Source organism: Calypte anna, chromosome 7 (assembly GCF_003957555.1).
Source record: "Calypte anna isolate BGI_N300 chromosome 7, bCalAnn1_v1.p, whole genome shotgun sequence".
NCBI classification, from domain to species: domain Eukaryota; kingdom Metazoa; phylum Chordata; class Aves; order Apodiformes; family Trochilidae; genus Calypte; species Calypte anna.
The window spans coordinates 11,534,499-11,557,924 of record NC_044253.1 but is presented as its reverse complement, the minus strand read 5'-3'; the positions used below and the strand labels follow the sequence as shown (position 1 = coordinate 11,557,924).

General features: G+C 41.3%; 2 protein-coding genes across 4 annotated transcripts in view; one reads left to right on the top strand and one right to left on the bottom strand.

Annotated features, from left to right (window-relative positions):
- Nucleotides 1-20,632, bottom strand: part of HSPBAP1 (HSPB1 associated protein 1) — a 35,677-nt gene extending 15,045 nt beyond the window's left edge. For all 3 annotated transcript variants that reach the window (XM_030454272.1, XM_030454273.1, XM_030454274.1), the window contains exons 1-4: nt 20,449-20,632; nt 10,004-10,189; nt 4,369-4,553; nt 192-328 (exon numbers count right to left, since the gene is read on the bottom strand). In XM_030454272.1, coding sequence (XP_030310132.1) covers nt 192-328; nt 4,369-4,553; nt 10,004-10,189; nt 20,449-20,485 — 545 coding nt within the window. In that variant the 5' untranslated portion in view covers nt 20,486-20,632. The remainder of the gene's footprint in view (nt 1-191; nt 329-4,368; nt 4,554-10,003; nt 10,190-20,448) is intronic.
- A 374-nt stretch (nt 20,633-21,006) lies between these two features.
- SLC49A4 (solute carrier family 49 member 4) overlaps nt 21,007-23,426 on the top strand; it is a 67,796-nt gene continuing 65,376 nt past the window's right edge. The window contains exon 1 of the mRNA XM_030454006.1: nt 21,007-21,396. Within this exon, the coding sequence (XP_030309866.1) occupies nt 21,045-21,396 (352 nt within the window). The 5' untranslated portion in view covers nt 21,007-21,044. The remainder of the gene's footprint in view (nt 21,397-23,426) is intronic.

Genomic DNA, 23,426 nt, shown 5'->3' with positions numbered 1-23,426 from the left:
AAGCCTCAGTCAAACTACAGCCCCCCGAAGTTCAGATATTTCCTATAGAAAAGTTCTGATGCTCTTCAGTCATTGAGAGCTCAAAAACAAAAATAATCAAGACCTAGCATTAATACTCAAGAGTCCAAAACTAACTTTATAAAGCAGTATAACATTCCTCTGTATTTGTTATATATATACACACTTGTTACCTTCCTTGTACTTGCAACACTAAGTTGCAGCCATAGGAGTCCAAATGGCAAGGGGTGTTTGCTCCTTCAGAACCAATCCACAGTGTGCTGTCTTTTCCAGTTCTTCCAGAAAAACCAAAGTCAGACCACCTTACATCCTGTTGCAGTGAAAAGGTTATTTATGTGAGCTGTTGAACTGATTCACATCCTACCCTCCCTTCTCTGAGTTTCTTGTATTCTCCCTCTGCCCCTCAGTTGCTCTTCATCCACTGCAGTTGTTACACTTAGGGGTTCCTGCATGCATGGCCTTAGCTCCTTCCTCCAAAATTCTCTGTAGCAGCATTTGTTCTGTTATTTTCTTTTCTCTGTCTGACTCGACAGCATCCCAGATGTCTTATCTCCAGTTCCCATCCCACTCTTTCATAGCACACAAGTTACCCATTTGCTCTACACCAGGACAGCCTGACCATTTGTTGCCACATGTGGCTTCTTTTCTTCCTTTTCACACAGTTTTTTCCTTGCTCCACTCTTAACCTTCCACCCAAGCTCAGGATTGCTTTTAGAAAAATTCTGAAGGAAAAATCTCTCTTTTCAAACAAATTTGGTAACCCATGTGGCATATTTTTTCTCTCTTTAATCCCGTTTCAGCTTTCTACATGTATTCTGGAAATGCAGACTTTACCCCACCTCCGACCCAGTGGCATGCTGGGTTTTTTTTTTACAGTTTCTTATTATTAAAGGACACATCCTTCTCCTGCTTTTGCAACTGGGGAGGCAGTGAACTTAAAACAACTTGATTACATGGTGAGGAAGGGCAGAGCAGCTCTGCATGTTACAAACAGGATCCTGGAGCTTTCCAGTCCATTGGTCCTCCCACAGGAAAGCCCTTGGGGATGACAGCTGGAACGAGGGATGCTGTTGTATTTTTCAGCTACTTCAAGGGTTTTGCAGGATGGCTCTGTGTAGCTCAGATAAAGCTTTCCTACGTTTCTGTAGCTCATCATGCCACCTGCAGGGCCTGGTCATTTGTTTATTGGAAAGCACTTCATCTACACCAGCCAGAGACACTGGTGCCTCTTGGCTGGAGCCCCAGACAGAGCCTTAGGAAAGAGAGATTCAATTCCTGATTCCCTCATGGTCTCAGGCAAATCACTTCATCTCTGAGCTTTATTTTTCTCATCTTGAAAAGGAAGATAGCAGTATTTGTTCTGTTTGGGTAAAGCACTTTGTGGTCATTCACAGCACCTAACTTTAGGAACCCAATTCAAAGCTTGGCTCCTGCTCTGATCAAAGCACTCTCAATCACCCATTGGAAAAGCCTCTCTCTCCTATCTATAAAGAGAAAATAGGAGTCTAGCCTCCTAATTTAAGTATGTAAGCTAGCTGCTTGCAGAGAGGTGGGTGGGTGACTATCCTTTTTTAAGATCTATGGATGAAGAAAACTACAGCTAGACATTATTGTAAGAATCACTTCACCATGCCTCTGTATCAGGAGACCCTCAAAATGAGCAATAGCCTTCCCAAAAATTAGGTGTTGCTGAAGATCTTGAATTTCAAAGTTATTGATTTTAAAGCTATCATGTGAAAAAAAATGCAGAAGTGTAATGCAAACATTTGTCAAAGGCAGAAAAAAATCAAAAAGAAAAAGTTGCTACTATAGATTTCAGCAGCCATAAAACTTAAAATCCAATACAACTCTTTCAGTGATAAAGTTAAGCATAACACCATCTCTACACTTTAATCTCACACTTAAATAGTTTTTGTACTTTGTTACAATTTAAGTGGAAAGAAAGCACACATAATCAATATCAGATTTAAAAGAACTTTCTGAAACTGCTGCAGCCATAGTAAGTAGTTGAAGCGATTATGGGTAAAATAGTTTTTAACCAATGAACTGAAAAGGAACTGGTAGGATTACTGAAATCTTGTCACAGTGGGTTCCTTTTCTACAATAAAAAGCCACAGTAAGAAGAAATGCACTAAAAGGTGTTCCAAGCATAACAGATGGCACATTACGTGTGAATTATATTTATTTCATTTGCTGCTTATAATGAAGTTAATCTGTACCCGTATGTCACTTTAAAAGGTCTCATTTCTATTTAAACTTCATGCATATATCTTGCTCTGATTTATATCTCAAATTCTGTAATGAAATATCAACTGAACAAAAAATGTAAGATGCTAGATACTGCTCATAGATTAGAATAATGGAATCATTACCTTAGCCCACACAACTGTAAATGATAAACAGTGCAATCTAAATTTCAAACAACTTCTAAATGGCCCTATTAATCACTATAAATAACAGTGTAGTTGGCCTTCTTTTCCCCTTCAGATCACTTTACATAAATCTAAATAAAATCTAAAAAGAAAAAAAAGGGGTTATCATCAAATTCACACAAGAATGGAAGAGAATTTCTACAAAGAACTCTTTTGGCTGGTATAAATTGTGCAGCAGTGTTTCAAAAGCCATATGAGTCTGGAACTGACGGATGCATTTCACTCCCATGCCTGTGAAACTGGCAGATGACACACACCATATTTGCTTACATGACACCATTGATTTTCTCCTTCCCAGATTCTGCTTTAAAAAAAAATCCACAGCATAACCATTACGTGTGTCTATTCTAAAAGTGCAGTACAATCTGTTGCTTGTTATAGGTCAGGTGATGAGGCTGTGGCATGACACTTGCACAGAAATGCAGTTCCTGGAGCCTTGATGTTTTTCTTGAATGGGGGCAAAAGGAAGAAAGAGGTAGAAAAAATGGTGTTTCCCTCAAGTGTGTTTTTAGTGACCAGATGAAGGAGCAGGATATTTAGGTCTTCTGAGATGCTATTATCTTATCCCATGAAACAAAGGAAAATGCTGTATTTGAGGCAGAAAGGGGGAAGACCAAGGCAGGACACTAGACAGAGTTGCTCAAGTCACTCTGAGATCTGGAGAAGCCTGAAACATCCACAGAGCTCTTAGTTCAAAAAACACAACCAGTATCAGATGTGCTACCCAGGTTTATGGGATCCTGGTTGTGTTTCAGTGTGCTTAGGAAGGGAGGGAAGGGGAGAATGGAAAGTAAGATGCCCTCTGTGTCCAAACCTTACCTTCTGACCCATAGATCAACGGGAATGGAGAAAGCCTGAAAAAAGATTGAGCACTGAAAAATACTAATTTTACTGGTATAAAAGAATAAAATACATACAAAGAGCTTGGGAAATGCCTTCTGAGGAGATAATTAATTTGAGAGGGCTTATCAGTTCATACTCTGGCATCCCAGTGATACAGTTTTTGCAGGGAATTGTGAATCCATTTTCACATTTGAAAGTACAGAAATGAATAAGGCTTCATTTTCTCATTTCTTTGTATCTTTTGAAAAAGACACATTCTGTACAGGTATCCTTCCTTTAGACCTCTTACAACTTGCACGAAGAGGCAAGAATATAGATGAACCAACACACTGAAAAAGCAGATAGACATGGAGGAAGTCAAAGAAAATACCCCAGGTAGGCGGGGACAGGTTACTTCGGGCATTTTACTGCCACCACAATCAAGGTATAATTATCCAACAGACTTAGAATCTCTCCTCCTTGCAAGCAGTTAATATTAAGAGAAGAAACTGTGCTGCTTGAGAAAATGAACCACAAAGCAAAAACACAGGGTGAATTCATGTTACAGCCTTGTTACTACAAGTGAATTGATGCCATCAAATCCCGTCTCTGGAGTGGAGCTGTTAATTTGGGTGTTATTTGGATGCAAGGTGGATCTGGGGCAGCATCAGAGCTTCCAGTTTGCAGGGTGCCAGCCTGCCACCTGCCTGTCATCTCCAGACCCAAGTGCCACCTCACTCTCATACCTAGAGCAGAGGTGCAGGGAAGGTGTTCAGCTGCAGAGGTCACACACATGAGCCAGAGCTCCCTGAGCCTGTCCAGACACTAAATGATTTTGGGATAAATGGGGAGTGCTACCAATCTGGTAGCTCGTTTTGTTGCTTGTGGTGTTGGTTTAAGCATGTAAAGAGACTCAAAATTTTAAATGGCTGCCACTTGGTATTAGTTCTTCGTTAGCCTGAGAGCCAAAGGTTTTATTCCAAAATTTTAAAATAAACGGCCAGAGGAGCAGAGAGGAGGTAACAGAAGATGTTTCAGAAGCTACACCAGATAATTTGCCATGGTTAAACTAGGAAGAGACAGTATTAATTTTTACCTTGAAGATTTCTGGCTTGTCTTCAAATATCCTGGCAATGTATTTGTAGTCAGCATATGCCCAGTATTTGGAGTACTCATAACAACGGAATGGTCCAGAGAGACAGGATGGCTGCCCACAACTCCATGCCAAAAACTCATCAAGTGTAGCCTTCACGTAGCTACAACTGGTTTCAAACTGGGGAGCTAGAGCAACAAAAGAAAAGCCAAATATTATATGAGCATCAAGCACAGAACCAGTGGAAATAATACGGAGTTTCTCTCTCAGCTCTGGTTAAATGCAACATAAGAGATGAAGTGGGACTAGGTGGCTTGACTCTGGCTGATAACATGGTTCTCATCACCTAACTCATAATTAAAGTCTCAGACTATTGCTTTTTCATTAAAGTTTAGGGGAAAGGCTGTTACCTTGAACTTGCTGTGAGGTAAAAGCACACGAACAGTTACTGCTGCTCATGTGCAAGGCACCTCTCAGCAGAGGAACTCAATAAAATGCCCAAGTTCCCTAAACAACTGAGGGCCTGTCCTTTGCCTCATCACCCTTAACCATGGGCTGCAAATGTGCACACAAGTATTTCTTTACCCTTTATTTTGTCTCCATGGATTTATGTCGATGGAGGTGTTCATCTTTCCCTAAAGCAATAACCAAATCGGCACAGTAAAGTGTAGGAAGCAAATTATGGGGCCACATGCGTGCCAATGATGCATTTAAAATGCTGTATGTCCTTATTTTTCATTTGGGACTGACAAAAGCATATTGCAGTGTTCCTTGGCAGACATAAAGAGTATTTACCAGCAGCGTTTTGCTTTCATGATGCTTTGGCTGGGCTGACTGATAGAGCCTTTCAGCTCAAGGCCAGGTCACTTGGAAAGTCTACAAGATAACTCACATCACAGCATACTTTAATTGTGGTTAATCAGAGATCTTCATCTCCCAGAGCCACTAATTGTGCCAACTTCAAAGAGACTTGTCCAAAGTTAAAAAAAAAAAAATAAAAAAAAAATACTTTACTATAACTACTTGGAAAAAATTACTGCAGCCTGCATGAATGACAATGACCGAGCTGCAATTTAACCTTGTATAACTTCCACAGAGCTGCTCAGAAAGAGGATTTTTTCACTGCTGTGCAGCAGCAGCTTTGTTCTTCACCACTCTCGTTTTGTTATCGCAGCAATTCCCATAGAGTCTCATACATTTGTTCTTAGGCAGGGAAACAGCTTTTACAAACCTTTATCACTATTGTTTTGCAATTTTCATTGTAGTAGCCCAGGTAGCAGTTTTCCTTCCCCTCACTATCAAAATCATTAACTAAAAAATGTTAGATAAGCCCCGCTCTTCAGCTATCTGTAACCTGGGTCTGTGCATCAGGACTGCCTAAGAATTGAGTAAAAGATATATAAATCTCCTGCAATAATTAAAAAAACCCTTGTACTGGAGTCCTGGCCTGTGCTGCAGTCCAATGTCCTCTCCTGACATGCATACATTAAAGCAATGTATGCAATTTTGCTAAAACAGTCTGATGGGAAAACTAGATAAAAGATATAAACACTTCTGAAGGTGGCTCAGTATCTGTATTTTTTTGATGAGAACAAAGAGTGCTCAATACATTGCCTGTTTTCCAGGATACTTCAGGAACAAGTGCTTTAAAGGCAAGAAATATGCTCTTCCTCCCTCCCAGTGTATTTCACTCTGATCTTCACTTAAAAAAATCCAACTCCGAAAGGCAAGACTGTCTTTTAGAATACAAGCTCCTCAGGGCAGGGTTCTTGGTTTAATTTATAATTTGTTCAGTACTAAGGTGCAGGTTCTTGTGGAGAAATAAATAGTAATAAAAAATGTATTTGGGCAATCTAGGCAGAGTGCTGACATGGATTTGTGGGCATAATTAGGGTGAAAATGTTAGCAATGGGCATCTGAAAGCAAGAACAATCTTAACCAGTTTGCTAATACTTAATGACTAAAAGCTCACATGTTTTTTAATAGGTGAAGTTGTTTTTTAACTGATAAATTGTAGATTAAGCCATGCAAGTTGCAATGAAGTTACCAGTGCAGATGGTGTCTGAAGGCACAACAGTCCTCTCTCCCAACTAATGCCACAGATTGAAACCAGAGGGAGGGAGAAAGGGAAGGAGTGCTGTCAGAGGAAGCAGCTCTCCTCCTCAGTTTAAAGTCTGGTCCTGAGAGACACCAAATTCCGTTCTACTAACAAAAAGTGTTTGCAATGTATAGTAAAGGAAATGTTGGGGGGAAAAAAGGATAAGAACCTTAGAAAATACTCTAAAGCTGCAATGAAAACACAAATGAAAGGCTTTTTCAATTTCTTTAAACCTTAAAGAAAACCAAATGTCTAGTCAGAGCTGCTGGGGAATAAAAATTATTTAAAGGAATAATCCAAGCAAGGAACAGCCATTTAATATTGCAACACAGAATAGATACACTCATAAACAAAACAAAAAACCACAAACCAACCCTGGCCATCAACATCCAACTTCAATAACCTCTTCAAATTTTAGCTTCATGCAATATTTACTCAGCATTGGTATTTTTACTGCACTGTCAGCCTCCTATTCCACTACTGAGCCTGCAGCTACCCTTGCAATCCCTCTATATCTAACTGCAGAGGCTTGAATTCTTTTGCCATCCTTAGTGGTAGAAGCTCTTGGGCAGATGTCCAAGTTGCAGCCCTTTTTTATCCAACTGCATATCTGACAGCATCAGCTCTAGCCAGCAGCTCTTGTGACTCATAACTGATCAGCGTGACAGCCTCTTGTTCTCTCCAGCTTCTTCACAGTAAACTCATTGTTTATTCATTTTGTTACAAACCCAGAGAAAATGCTCAAAATAAGAAACATCTGCATACAGAAGTCAGTTTTGTGCAAGCTTTCTTCTTCTTTTGTAATTGCTGGTATGCTCCAGGTAGCCATCAGATAGATGGGCTCTACTGCTGCACTTTCTCTGACAGAAACTGGACTTCCATAGCTGCTGCCCATGCTTTATCCTCAGAAAAATAAATCTTTTACCATGGTTGGAACTAGGTGGGTAGGGATTTCCTGATTAGTAACCCCTTCATTCTTCTTGCAATGAACAATGGTACTGTCCCTGGAGGTATCTTATCTCTGATGATGTTTAATCCTCTGATTATTTTTTCCTCTCTTATGGACGATACTGTTTAACTTGTGTAATCAGACAAAATACAAACACACAAACTTAGGTAGGTACAAGTAATTTACACAAATAATACTGCTAGCTCCCATACTTCCTATTTTTCAAATGTGCCTTTACATCCATATGCCTCAGGAAGTTCAAAATGAGCAAGAAAAGTAAATACAATATCCAAGCAACTCCCACCGAGTTGCTGCATTTGCAGTTCTCAATTTTCTATATTATGGAATCTTCAGTTTGGGCATCCCTACCCTGGATGCAGATGTGGCACTGAAAAAATATGAGAAGTTGACATAGTAACAGTTGACATAGTAAGGTTCAAGATCCACCTTGTCATTGAAATAAATCTCAGAAGGTCTAAAGCAGCCCTTTCAGAGTGGTACCAAAATATACCTACAAGCAGGAGAACAGTTTCTTGTGCATGTTTCTGACTAAGTGGCGGGAGTGGTCCCACCTAGTCTTGAGGCAATTAATCTATTGTAAACATGGGAGGAATATTCAGAGAGATTGAAAGAGTTTTAGTTGTACTGTCATGTTGCTTTCTCTAACCAGCATCCATTTCATCTGAGAGAGCATGAACAGTGATCAGAAAGAGAGGTCTTCATTGCAAACCAATGTTAAGCATGCAAGAGTGAGATCAACCACCTTCCAAATGTCAGTGGCACATAAAATGTATTACATTATCTCAGACTCCAAGACGGCTTGGCTAATGGCTTCCCTAATATATTCTTACAATGCAAATATTTTATGGCATCACAGGTCTTATGCCGTTACAATATAACCCCGGAAGGCTCTACTCATCTTCCTGAAGATGACATTTCTAGCTCACATTAGCATATAATGGAGGTTCCTGGAAACAAACTGATTGCTGCCTAGGGATTGATGCCTTTAGGAAAAAGAAAAATTCAGATAGATGCAATTTCAAGATAAAAATTCCAATTTAAATATACATTATTTCTCTAGTGACTACAAGTTATTGTTAAGTGATGACTCTTATCTACTTAGTAGGCAGCATCAATCCATCATTCAGCTACATATCACTCCATCAATCACATCAAAAGCTTTCCCAGGTGGCATACCCATTTGGCTTTTAGAAAGTGCCTAGGAAAGAGATTAGGAATAAAACTTTCCTTCTACCTGGTAAGGCTTGTGTAGAACAACTGAGATACAATAACATGGTATCAAGGAAAATGCTACATATAGGCATCATTTTCCATATTGGCAATAGGATGCTTTTTTACATGTAGTGCAAGAACTGGTTGACACCTCATGGAACTGTAGATACTGCTGTGAAGATGTGCACCAATGTAACAGTTCTACACCTCAGTCATGCCCATCTGTAGAATCTGAATAAACAACATCTGTTTTTCCAGAGATGGCATAGGATTCAGGAATCCATGCTGGTAAGATGCTTTGAAATCCTAAAATACCAAGCACTTTCCCTCTAACACTTCTGTCTCATCACTTGTATTGCAAAATTTGAACATGAAATAATATGGTCATTATACAGTGAAGACAGCAAATTTCATGCAGTGTTGCTGAGTAAGCTAATGTGATGTAATGCTACAACTTCCATACGAACTCATCTGAAGTCCTTTAGTAGACCCTGCATTTCAAGAAAGAGGTAGTCCAACTGAAGAAGACTAGAAGAATAGAGGAAAAAAAGCTAGGTTGGGTCTAAAAAATGATTTATATTGAACATTTTTAAGAATTGGATTTGTCTGGCCTAATGGAAAAAAATTACTGAAAGGGGGCAAGATGCTTTAGTCAAAAGAGAGAAAGGGCCTGGTAAAATGTATTTTGGTATGTAGTTGGGAGGGCAAAGTATGTACATGTTTGCTCTGTCTTCCCTCCCTGGTATGAAACTCTGTGACCATAACACGAACTACGTGGCTACAGCAGAAATGTAACTGAAGTATTTAAAATCAGGTGCAAAAATTGTCCTTTTCCCCTGGCATGTTCCTAGATGCTTGAGTGAATCTGGAGGATTAGAGGTGAAACTACTGTACTGGTTTCAAGTGGTTTTCTTACTACTTTATACTTCCATAGCATCTTGCATTACAGGACCTTAAAGTATTGAAAACCATCACAGTCTTACATAACCTATGGAGGAAGGTGAAAATTATCATAATTTTACAGCTAAAAACCCAAGATAGACTTTAACTGACTAAATCTTTAATGAATTGAGGTTTGTGGATATAGAAGCACAGCTCAAGTGAACAACTGAATCAGGTCACAAAGTAAGAAAAAAAAACAAAACTGAGATACTTGATTCTTGTATGTTAGTGTTACCCACCAAATTTCCAGCTAGTATTAAACACTTAAGAAGTTGAGTTCCACTGCTGGCCAAATCTCGTGTCCTAAAAACAAAGCTTGTGGTGAAAAGCAACATATCAGAGAGTGAACATTAAAACAGAGTTGCAGAACCCAAAAATTAATTGTGAGATGTTATGCCTGTCCATCTCAGTCTCACCTAAATCCACCGTCTTCAGTCCTATCCTAAACTGGATTGTCTTTCCACCCAACACTGCAGAAAGGTATTCCACATTCCAGTGCAGGGCTGGCCAGTCACCAACCATGTTATAGAAGACTGCAGGCTGCTGTAGAGACATCACAATTTCCTTGGTTTCCTCAGGAGTAAATGGTTTGACATCTTCACCTATGTAAAGAAAAGATACATCATGATCCATGAAGTGTTACCAATCCACCTCACACAGCAAGGGAACATTAATAACTAACACCTCCTTTGTTGAACATTAATAACTAACACCTTGATTGTTTTATAACATTTGTAGATTTTTTTAATGTCAAATTTTGACTGAAAACACTGAAAGAACATTCTTACAGGACATACAAGTTTTAAGTAGAGTATTAGCACACAAGAGGTAAAAAAATAAAAAATGGGATATAGAATAGTAGATAATATAATATGATATAATAATAGATAATTGAATTTTCACTTGTAGCTTAGGCAACAAAGCACTGTAGCCAAACTATTTAGAATTCAGCTAACAATAAAAAAACCCTCACAAATGATGCTCAGAGTTCAGAGGACATACATTTTGAGTCTTTCTGCATGGGATTGTCTCCAAGAAGAGCAGTGCGCTGTCAGAGACAGCAAACCAGGTTCCTATGCATTTGATTTAAACCAAGCAGCAGCCTAAGTAAAGCAGCAGGTATTTTTTAAGTGTTTTAAAATTTCTTCTCATCTACAGAATTTTAGAAAAAAGGAAAATTGTGCCAATCCAAGAACAAAACTAACCTACGATTTCTGTTTACTCCTTTGCTGTTTAGAGATTTATGTGCCCCACTGAAACTGTCAAACTGAAATGGTGGCAACCTTGAATAAACTTGGCACTTTCAGAAAAACTTTTCTTCAGGGACATCTTGAGAAGAAAAACCTGATTTAAAAAAAAAAATAACAACTCCATAGCGCTGAAGCAGTGGACTACAACTTCAGATCATAAAAACCCTCATTCATTATTTTAACCTCTATTGAAGTTTAGCCATCCAGAATTTGTATCCATATAATGCCTAAGATTTAACACACCGAATCAATGGGTATGGCTCCCCCATGACTCCTAGCAGCTCATTTAAAACAAACAAACCAACTCAGTCACTCCATTTAGAGGTCAAATCATGGTCTGTCATACACAACAGGTTAAATAAATACAAGACAAGAAAATTCCCTTTATTTCTGGGTGATAATTTTGCCTCTTGCTCCTCCCCATGTGTTGGTGGTGGGACAGGTAGTGGAAAACCAGCCCATCCTGCCCAGGGCAGCCCAGCCAGTACCAGCCTGGGGAACCACAGAAGAAGCCCACAGGGCAGAAGGTCACTGAGTATGTTCTTCAGGATTGTTTCAAGCATAACTCTATAGAATAAATACATATATGCTGAGTTGTGAAAGATGGGAATAAGAGGAGCCCTGTGCATGCTGTATGCCTTTTCATTTTGGTAACACTTCTTGAGTCTCCCTTCTTTTGACAGGGTTTATACTCCAGAATGCTATATTGTCTAGTTTTCTAAATTAAGCTGCTGTCTCCACACAAACTCAGAGGGAGGTATCAATGCTGGGGTTTCCTACTATCGAAGGGTCCCTTCTCCCATGGACTTCTGGGGAAACTGAATCCCTTTTTAACCCATGAAAAGTCCACCTTGAAGCTTTAAAACTAAACACCTCCAATATTTTATCTTCACAGAATATGAATTTTGTAATGACTTCCTTTCTCAAGGTAGATGACAGGAGGGACTTTGGGGTTTGGTTTGTTTCCCACGTTTCCTCTCATACACAGAGCAACACCTGACAGGATGGTGTTGCTGTGGCACAGAGATGTCTGCAACACTTGGCCTTCAGTCTTGTGCTCCAGCATCTGGCACAACCAGGACATAAGGAAGCTTCACAGGGACCGTATGTCTCACCAGATGGTCTTCCCTACCCCCACTAGGAGGTTTTGGGGGTTTCTGAGCAATAGCTTAAAAGATCTAAAAGGAGCAAGTCCAGAGAAGGCACAAAGGCATCTGCAGACACAAAGGAGGTGTTGGTGCAGCTACAGCGACCAGGAGCTGAGGCTAAAGATCAGAATGGTTTTTTTGCAATTCAAAGTCTAAGGCAAGACTCAGCGCAGATCCAGACATTTGGGGAACTTCTTCTGTCTTTAACAGCTGCAATTACAATAAATACTGTATGCAGGTGGCTTTTGTGATATAGGAGCTGGCTGGCCTTAGGTACCTTTCAGATTTTCTAACTCATAAAAATTAAATTATTCCTGCGTAGGCTAAGTTTATCACCACATGGCTATCTTTTTGACTACTTAATTGTTTTTGCTTTAAGGGCAGTACATTTAATTATTTTAGAGGTTGTAAATCCAAAGAAATTAATCAGTGGCGCTTTTTTGGAGGATTTTGCAAAGCTGAGTTTTATTGCAAAAGCTTCTGGTTTATCCTGTAACTCCAGTCAGCAGTTGGGATGTGCTGCAAAACCAGAAATTGTACTGGGAGAGACAGGAAGGCTCAGTGAAGTCAACTGTTGATTCTGTGTGGCTTCGTAATGTGATTTCCACATCCATATTTTGCTGTTGAAAGGTGTGGTTTTAACCACAGTGAATATGCAGTAGAAAGCTCAGAGCTCAAGATGCTGGGAAAAGTTTGTATCAATGCCAAACAAAAAAAATAAAATTAGGCTAAATAGCCTCTCCTCTACTGAACACCAGCTGGAGAGTTTTGTCATGTCACCACGCTTTATTCATTTGCAAACCTATTTCCCTTTAAAGTTTAGAGACAATGAAAGAGGACAGTCTGTCTTGGTAAGATGCTAATCATTCCTATCTCCAAACACTATTAAAATCATTGTTGAATGAGAACATATCTTTTCCTGATGTAGATAATCACATCCAATACACAATATAATCACTAGTGAAGTCTGAAACGTTTTAGAAAATCTAAAGCATTAGGTAAATGATCATTAGGTTTTCTTACAAAGACAAATGGTTTTCTTTGGATTCTTGCCAATTTTGTGCAAAGAATCCTCAAGTATCTTGATTCAGTTTTATGTATTCCTCAGGGAGAAGAGCAGTCAGCTAGACACAATTATTTCCCCATGATGTTTGTCAATGTCCTGGTTTGAGTCAGTCATGCATATCTAAATGATTGTTAGAGAAAAGGCACAGGATAAAAGGTAAATATCATTTATTACAACAAATAGATATTATGATAATTTGGAGAACTCTGCTTATGACCAACAGAGATTTCTTATATACTGTAGGAGTGGTAAAAGGTAATTAGAAGTGACATCTCTACCAAGACAGATCAGTAGAAAAACTTTTAATTCAAAATAATAGTATTTTTCCTTAGTTATTTTTATCAAAGTTTGACACAGACTTCTTAAACGGGGCTCTTGCTTTTCAGTATTTCCTAACCTGATGGCAAGTGATTCCTCCGCAAAACTCAAGGTTGTATAGCACACATAAGGGCATATAGTTTGGACACAGATGTGTGTTAAGTACAAGGTGTATAAATAAAATGTGTTGCAAATTAACAAAACATCCATCTTGGGCATTAGATATCAAATTGTATGGGGAAATCAGGTAACAGGGGAGAAAAGAATTGCACAGGCCCTTTGAAAAGCTCTGTTGGACTCTTAATTTTCTCTGTTATACTCTGATCCAAAAGAGAAAAGGAATACTGTAAAATTAGTTTTCTAACAGGCTCAGCAAATAATGTGGCTTCCCAGGACAAAAGGAAGCAGCAATAATTTGTCTCATGTTTTGACTTTACACAAGGCATGTACAGAATCCCACCAGGAACTGAAAAACTGAACCAAGTTTTAGCTCAAGTTTTGCAACCGTGACAGTTTCTGTAATTGGTGAAAAACCCACAGGTTCCATAGAAAGGCAACATATTGCAAAATAGAGACCTTCCAATTCAAAACACCTGAGCTCTCCAGCTGCCTTTACATGAAATGTTGTTGAATATAAAGATTTAGCCAGACAGACTTCAGCACTAAGGGCAGGGAAAAAGGAAAGCAATGAATTGGCTAAGTACTTTACAGTAGACTTTGTGCTTCTAAGAGAGAAAATAATGTTTCTGACAGAAAAATTTTCTGAAAAACTGAGTGGGGTTTGGGAATAAAGAGTTCAGCACAGCAAGCAGTCTACCGAAAAGTGGACTTGATCAAAGTTGTTCAGAACTTAAACGTACTGTCATTAAAAAGCTAAATGTACTGGATTCATTTAAAATAATTTAGCAAATTACAAGAGTTCATTAGTGCGTGGTAGTTGGTTTCTGCCAAAACACCCTGCTGCTTAATTATGAGATTTAATTGAGAGGTATTAAAATTATTTTATAAAAGAGGGAGTACAAGGAAAGCCTGGTAATGTATTTCATACAAGTATCGTCAAATTGTTTTTCTTGCAAATCTGTAATGCTTCATCACCCTTATTTCTTTTAAAAATGAAAATGTACAAAAAGTTAAAAGAAAGAAATGTCATTTTGAAAACATTAATACAGACCAGCCAGGTCACTTAAAAAAAAAAAATAAAAATCAACCAACCTCCAAAATCTTAACTATCAAATAAGCAGGAGTGGGAAAAGAGAAGGTATGGGGGAGAATGGGGAAATTCCCCAAACCGAAGAGAAGTGATTTAGTTTGGAGGTCAGACTTAATGATTCCACAGTACATTAACTCTGTAAATTAAAAACCACCTTTAAATAATCTTCATGTGATTACAATCTTAGGCACTGTAATCAGCCTACTCTGAGCAAACAGAATGCAATTAAATATACATGGGTAGTTTTTAAGGATAGAGTGCATAAACATTTACGTACTACTTCCTGACCAGGTATTGCTGTTACTATTATTTTTGACCTGGGGCATATCCATTCTGCAGTTGCATCATCACCAGGGGGTATTTAACCTAGATTTGCAGAAATATTTTGGCTATTGAAGGAGATAGTTAGTAGTTGCATGTAGTCTTTCAGGATAGACCAGTCAAAGGCATCTCAAAGACCAGCCCCTAAAGCTTACTCTGGTAGCTTCAAGTCATGACAACCCTTCCCAGCCCTCCATGTCTGCTACTGTGGAGGGAGGGGAATAAAGAAAATAAAAAAAAGAGGCTACAGCAGGAATTTTTATTTGCATTCACTTTCCAGTACTGCTGCAGCAGAGCTGAGCATCTTAGCTGTTCCTACAGTAAATCTGAGTAACTCGAGGCATGAAGGAAGATGACAGTGTGGGCAATACCCTCAAACCTCAAACTGTTCTTCCAATAATGAAAAGGAAATAGCTACCAGTCTTCTTAGGGGTGGAGTAAGATGCTGAGCCCAGAATGCAGCACTGGGAGGCACATCCCACCACTGCTCTAAATGACAGCATATAAACTCAAACATATATTTATTAAATGCCTTCCTAAATCCCCTTGGGCTCTTCCTAGAAAGCTCTTCCTGAACACTGTCCAGCTTTTGCCTCTTGTCTCTTCCACTCTCACCCAGCACTCTTATAAAGCAGCTATGTTGGTGTTCAGCTAACTGGATGCTGATTGACCTCTGCTCCTCTTCCCCTCCTTGTCCTTACAGCCCCTGCCTGCATCTTCTGCCACCTGCAGTGCCCTCTGCTACTCCCCCCTCCCAGGCTCAGGAAAACTGGGATATGTACAACTGAGAGAAGTCAGAGTAGATGTACTTCCAATGAACTTTGTGTAGTTCTTATTGGCAAAATTGCTGAAAGTGAAGTGAAACACGATGAAGTTGCAGCACTTGTTGGATAAATAGCACTTAATATTTGGAAAGGAAGGTAATGGTGTGTGTCCAAAACCTTAAAGCAGGACAGACTGCTACTCCTTAAACTAGGCTGCTACAGTTCCACCTTTCTGACTGCTTGGGCTGCAGATTACACTCACCTGCTGCTGAGGAAATACAGTAGCAAAGATATTTCTTCCCAATACTTCACCTGCACCGACACACATTTCTCACAACATTTCCTAATAAATGTGAAGTTTAATATAAAGCTTAATACTACAACAATATCATGACTGAAAGTAATAGAAGTGGCACACCAGGAAACTATCATCCATATTTTTAAGAAAAAATAATTTTCTCATGTTGTAGGTAAAGCTTATTCCAATTTCTTTTCCTTTTTAGTAGTACACATGAATGCACTACACTTAAATTGATGAATACACTGTAAAAAATTCACTCCAACAATTTATTACTTGTCCTGCAAACGATTCACAGGAACTTCAAAACCACAGCAACAAAAGAATCTAAATGTTCTAATTTGCAATTTCCCCACAACCTATTGTAGTAAGTAGTCAATAGTAGTCAGCAGTATTCTAAAAATGTTTTTTTTTTCCCATAACCCACAGTAATAGTCAATAATACCACTGAGCCTTTTGAATTTGATTCATGAAGAGGTTATGCTAGGAGTATACATGACTTTGTTCACTATTACACTACATCAGATACAAATTATGATCAATGACTGAGACAAATAGAGGTATAATTGTCAGAATTAAATTATATTTTAAAAGAATATACAAAGTTTTTTTGAATTGAATAAATTATTCAACTGAATGAAACCAGGGATATCCACCACGTGAATCTCAAAAATGAAATTTTTGAGAAATTAGTTTGAAATTGGAAATCAGTTTATGAAATGCACAATACCAACATGCACAAGGTCTGAGTTTCAGGGACTGCCATTATTGTAGGAATATTAAACAAGAAATGTGGCTATTCTGTCTATTTACATTACTCAGTTCATGGATAAAACAAGCAGCAGTGAGCTTAACCTTTGTTTCAAGTTTCTATTTCTCTTTAAAAAGGTTCTCATGTAGCAACATGAAATTTCCTGTGAAAAAACTGTTAATAGTGTATGTTTTGAATCTTGGAGCTCATACAAATAACATAAAATCTTGCTTGACCCTAATGTAGAGCCTAGGGATACATTTGATCTAATACAGCTCACCAAAATGTCAACTACCAAGCTCTTCTAATTCAGTTTTCAACATTTAACATTTCATTAATGCCAGTACTATTACTGAACATAAATATTACACATTAGAACAAAACTGTTCAGCTTTCCTAAGCTGAAGATGTGCTTGTGTTTTTGGTTTTGTTGAAGCTAGAAAAAATAAAAAGGATGCACTCTATACCTGTCTTCCTCATGAAATACAAGGTCAGTACCATTGTATGGTACTAGAACAGTAAGTTTATCTACCATTCAATAAAAAAGAACTTTTCTTCCTGAGTCATTAAAAGGAAAGGATGTCAAAAGTTCACGAGGGAAGAATGAGATCTGCTTACACCTCACAAGCTCACCTTCAAAGATGTTGTTCAAGACTGGGGGTGTAAAGAGAACCATTACAGCTCCCTGCTACACTAGTGCTGTTTTATGGCAGCTCTGAAACAACATTGTCACAACTCCAGCTGAAGTCTACAAGTTGAGGGAAGTACCTGGAAAACAGTCCTTTTTTTAGATGCTGGAAGGAATATTCAGAATTGGCTTAATGCTACAGTTAAATCTTTGAAGGAATTTTGGGTCCTGCCCATTTTTGCCCAAATGCTTGTAGCCTTCATCAGGTATGGGCTCAATTGCTGCTTGTCGGATTGCAAGCTATGAGGTGACACAAGCAAGTGCAAGAGTGTACAGGTGATGTTAGGAGTTGTTGGGAGTGAGGGGTAAGAAACAAGGGGATGATGAAGTTCATTAAATCTCTCTGAAGAAAGTCACATGGAGAGCAGGTCTGTCAAAAATCTCTTGACAGGAGAGAGCAAATGGCATTTCCTGATGTGCTAGGAACTGGGGATTGTACCATGAGTGGGAGTTACTGTCCTGGACTGTTCAGCTCAACCATTACATAATAGGTGTGTTTAAGCTGGAATAGACACTTCAGATACCTCAAGGTTGTAAGAAACCCATCAAAGCCTTCATATTATCTTAAAAAGCCAGGCTTAAATCAGCACAGTCTAGGTGCCACCTCCTAAGTGGATCAGCAAGGCCTGCCTCAGGAATGGGATGAGCATTCAGCAGCAGTAACAGCTTCAGCCATATCATTTTTATCCATCACCACCAGTCTAGCAAAGCTTGAGGCCACCAACTCCTCCTAAGAAGGTTTTGTGCTGGAAACACAGGCTGATAGAGAAAAATATGGAGATGCAGCCACCTTGAGAGCTTTTAGGTTTAAAATGGAGGCACTTACCAATAGATACACTATTGTCATTGGGCAATTGGTAACTGGATGGGTTTCTGCATCACAATTTGGATCTAAGTGCAGTGAAGTCCATGCAAGCCCTGCTATAGGCATGAAGGTTCTGAGCCAGGAGACAATATAACCTTTCCACTTGCCTGAATATATGTGTGCTTCATCTGATAACATTCAAATCTCTTTAGCTACATTATAATGAAGTTAAAGCAAGAAAAGATTTCCCCACCCCAAATATTACAAATGTCAGTAATGAGAACAGTAAAAATGTCACCACACAGAGAAAAGAGTGAAATTAGCATATTTAGAGAAGTATTATACCCATGAGTGAAATAATGCAATCAGCTAGCTGCAAGATAAAGCTAATTTGGTTTCCAACAGTTTATCAACAATGCACTGCTCCTTTACGTTAACAAATTTAAATGGTACCATATCCTGCAAACAAGAATAATTCACATAGAATATTACACTGTGTTAATTAAATAGCTGGAATAGAAAAGGTCAGGCCATGACTGAAAGATGTGCATATGGGTTGTGAAGCTATGAAAAGATGGAGCAATTTCAAACCAAGCAATTAAAATAAAGTATTTAAATAATGATTAAGTCAACAGTAAATAACCTTAGTTTTTCTGGGCCCATGTTGACAGCTTTTCTTTTGACGTTTCTCAGGAATTTCTTTCCTGCTGACTCACACAAGTAAAAATATCTTTAAACCCATCATAAGATGAAGTGGCTTGTGCAAGTTATCAAAGAGCTATTCTGCTTATATTCAAGTTTTCATTCTACTGGGCACATAGTAATAGGCAAGTTTTGCAGTTAAAGGACACAGCAAAGCCTCACTTGCCATTTTTCTCAATGGGTTTCCTGCCATTGGAACAACCAAGAAACCCCCCCAATCATTACAGCTAATTGAAAAATGTTAGAAGACAGAATTATTTTTTCACTTTGTTTACTGCTGCAAATGGCAGCACTTTGTCTTTGGCACAATGCCACTGAATCAATTATATTACAGTTGTACCACAGCCATTGTAAATTGAAAGAACATTCTGGCATGAGCTAAACTGTGCTGAGGTGGTAATGTATGGAAAAGACATAGTAAAACAGGAATTAATCTTGGAGCCCCAGTGCATTACTGGAGTACGCATTGGTCACAATCACATCTGATTCTTGTCCAATATTTTTACTGCATTTTTTTTCTGCCACTACTGTTGTACACAGCAAGCTCAAATGTTAATTTGTTACTATCCATATCTCCCCCCATAATTTAATTGTGTGTTAATGTTATTCTTTCTGAGGAATTTCCTCAACTTCTTTATGTTTGATCACAGTCCTGCTGATTTCAGTTGGCATAGGCCACCTCTTTGCACCTTCTGGGCAACTTTTAATTTGAACCTCAGTCTGGCAGACAGAGCTGTGTGGGCTAAACAAACCAGACTCTGTACTGTTTAGGAAGAATCTGATGGGAGTGTGCAGTTTTGGGTGCAAAAACCATTGGGATGGGCACCTCGTGAAATTCAGACACATCAACAGAGTTACAGCACTGACACTGGATCTCAAACCAACCTGTGTGGGCCATACTGTTCAGATCTCCCCCATTAATCACAAATGCACTTATCAAGCCAGCTTCCAGACTTTACAGAATGTCTAAGCAAGCCAAACTTAAATACCTCGTTTTTTTCAGTTAAGATGAAGCATTGTGCAGCATACGAGGCCATTATTTTATGACAAGTGCAGATGGTAGACTTACAAATACCCACAGAACCTAATGGAATATATACTTTAAGCTATTCAAATGCTACGTGTTTCTGCAGTGCAACACATATATTCCAAACCTTCTTTAAAAATTGATTTAAGGGCAGGCTGTAACTGGATCCCACTCTTTTCCCCCCTACTTGATGGTTTGTGTCGGAATTCCCTCCTCACGTTGAAGGGGCAGCTGCCCCGGAGTTCTCCGCTGCGGTACTCCCTGCATGCAGGCCCCGCACACGCTGAGGGCCAGCACAGCTCTCCGCCCGCAGTGGTGACAGTGACAGACCCAGGCCCAGCCCAGAGCGGGACGCTCCGGAGGAGGAGGAGCTGAAGGAGACACGGCGGCCCCGCTCCACCCGGCCCTTCGCTCGCACGTTCCCTGCAGCCCAGGCGCGCAGCCGGGACCCCGCTAGGCCGCAGCGCGGCAGGCCCGGCTCGGAGTGGGCGCGGAGAGGCAACGGGCACCTACCCGGCTCGGGAGGATGGTGGCTCCCCACCCCGGCCATGCTCCTCCGGGGCGGTTCTGGCGGGCTCCCCTCGGCACCGCCCTCGCTAACGGAAGGGGGAGTCCGGCCCCGGGAACCAGCCCGGCCTGCTGCGCCCTGCTGCACGGGGCAGAGCCGTGGTGGCGGTGTGACGGCCGGCTGTGGCAGCGGCCCTCAGGGCAGGGGTTCTCCCCTTGTCCCCTCCAGTGGCACCCGAGCAGCCTCTGGCCCCCCCACAGCGGAGATTCCCGCGGGCCGCCCCGCTCCTGCCCTGGGATCCGAGTCCCTTCTCCCCGTCAAGTCCCGCAGGACCCGGGGGCTTCCCCGCCCCGCACGCCCCCGCAGGCCGCAGCTGTCCGACGGCACGGCTCTCTTCCCGCGGGCGACAGACCCGGCTTTCCTCCCCGGCACCGCTTCCCTCCTCCCTTCGCCGGCGGAGGAAGGAGGCGGCCGCCGGCCCTCCCCGACCGCGCATGCGGCTGTGCCGGGCCGGGGCAGCGGCGCCGCGCTCGGGGGTTGAAGTGCGGGTGTCCGCTCCCCCGATCCCCTCCCCGGCGGGCCCCGGTCAGCGCCCCCGCAGATGGGCTTAGGCTGGAGCACCGCGGAGGAGCGGCAGCCCCTCCTGCCGCCTCCGCCACAGCAGCAGCAACGGCGGCGGCCGCAGGCGGCGGGCCCGGCGGAGCCGGCGGCGGGACCGGTGGGGCGGCTGGCGCCCTTGGCTGGCCGCGTCTACGGGCGACGGTGGCTGGTGCTGCTGCTGTTCTCGCTGCTGGGCTTCGCGCAGGGCTTGGTATGGAACAGCTGGGGCCCCATCCAGAACTCGGCCCGCCTGGCCTTCGGCTTCAGCGGCTGGGACATCGCCCTGCTCGTCTTCTGGGGGCCCATCGGCTTCGCGCCCTGCTTCTTCTTCATGTGGCTCATGGACAAAAAGGGTGAGCGGGGCCGGGGGCGGCTGGACCGGCGGGGCGGGACCCCCCACCCGACCCGCTTCTACGGCTTGCCCCGGGCCAGGCGGGGGACACCGTGGTCGTGTCCCCCCGAGGCCGCGGTGAGGGGCGACGAGGTGGGCCTAAGGTCGGTCCGCCAGCCCGGGGCTGCCCGTTGCCTTTGGGGCTGGTGGCCTCGCTTTTAAAGGGATTGACTAAAACTTCAGAGGCACCGTGAGTGCTGTTTTCAGTCCACGCACAAAGACACGTCAAAGGGTGTTCTCAAGGAAGGTGCTTAAGCTGTTCTTAAGGCTGAGAGGAATTGCGGCCTCGCATGGGTCTGAGCTGTGTGCTTCCTGCTGGCATTGCCGTGTGGATGTTTGACCTGGAGAGAGTCCTGTCTGGTGGTAATGAGCTGTGAAACCAACACCTCTGTTGATGTTGGGATGAAGTAATTTCAGTGCTCAGGGCAGCTACACTGTCTTAAAAGAAATACCTAATTTTTACCAGCAGACTGGACATGAATTCAGTGGTTTGGTTTTAGTTGTGCTAAGGAAGGAGATGCACAAGCAGCGACATAAACCAGAAGTTGGGCTCTGGAGTTTCAGCATGAGGAGCAGTTCCCTAATTGGCGTTCAAGTCATTGCATCTGTGTAGCAAACTTCTGAAAACGACATTTATCTCTGGAGAACTTCTCCAGGGCCTGTGCAGTTTTTTTGCAGTCACACTGGGGACTGCTCTGGTGAGGTCAAATACCTCTGTTTGCAGAGCTGAGCTTCTGGGCCTAAAACCACAGGAGCATTTAGTATTTTAATTCCTGTTTAAACAGGCCTTGAAACAGGAGATAGGAGCCTACCTATCCTTTTGGCTCCCCATGTTAAGTGCTACTCATTCCATTTATTTAGGAATTAATGGCTCATTTGTGGGGAAGGAAAGAGGGGAAAGTGAAGTCAGGCAGGGAGAAAAGTTGTAGCTGAGAAGGCTTGTGTCTCAAAATTGGAATTGCTTTTCCTAAAACTGAAGAGGCATTGGGGGAATAAAACCTATTGGGCTGAAAATACATTCTCCAAATGAGTCCGTGGTGGCTGTGCAGCCAGTCTCCTCTCAAGAAATTTAGTCTTAAGTCAACAATGTCTGTCTAGACTGCTGCATAATAGTCTTGTTAATTATCTTAAAATTAAAGTAAGTTGTTTTGTACAGTGAAGACAATGTCTCTGCTCATAGTATGAAGGAAATAAAGCTGATCTTAAAGACGCGCTTGTAGAACTAAGTCTATATTTTTTCATTTTCTATGAAGTTGAAAATGAAAGATGAAAGATGTGAAAAGATTCTGAGATACTGGAAAAGTTTCTTGAGGTAAAAGAAAACATTTGTGCTTTGTTTCTTTAATGTGATAGTAACAAAGTTTCTGAATTTGTGCCTTTCACGCTTTCTTTGTTTTAATGGGAATATATATTCAACTGTTCTCATTACTTCTACAGGTTGCTCAGCTCTTTCTTTTTTATTTCCAAGTTCACTGTATACTATCTACCCCTTTGGTCTTGATTTGTTGTTTTCCTTGTTGGAGAACTTTGGTAGCCTACATAGAGCATCTTGACTCATTGCATTTATGCAAAAGGAGTACGTAAGGACCCTGGAGTGTGTTCTTGGCACAGCAGTAGGTTTGGGGGGGGGGGCCTGTTGTGTTTCATGCTGTTTTCTGAGTCTGGATGGTTGTTACAGAGAATGTGGTGCTGTTGACTTTGGAAGTTATGGTGGATCCCTGCCACTGGATCTCATGGAGTGGTGAGCCACGGCTGCCCAACTTTCCCACGCAGCAGGTTCCCACTGGAGGCAGAGTGTGGGAAGGTAACAGCTCTGTGGAGTGCAGGTGTTCTGGGAGGAGTATGACTCTGCTACTTCGAAGATGTGAAGTTGGTTGGGTGTGACCTTGCAAGGACAGTATTTTGCTTGCTTAGGGATACAAATGCTTGTTACACCAAGTTTATTCTACCAGAAATATAGAGAAACAACACCATTTTCTCTCCTGGTTTCAT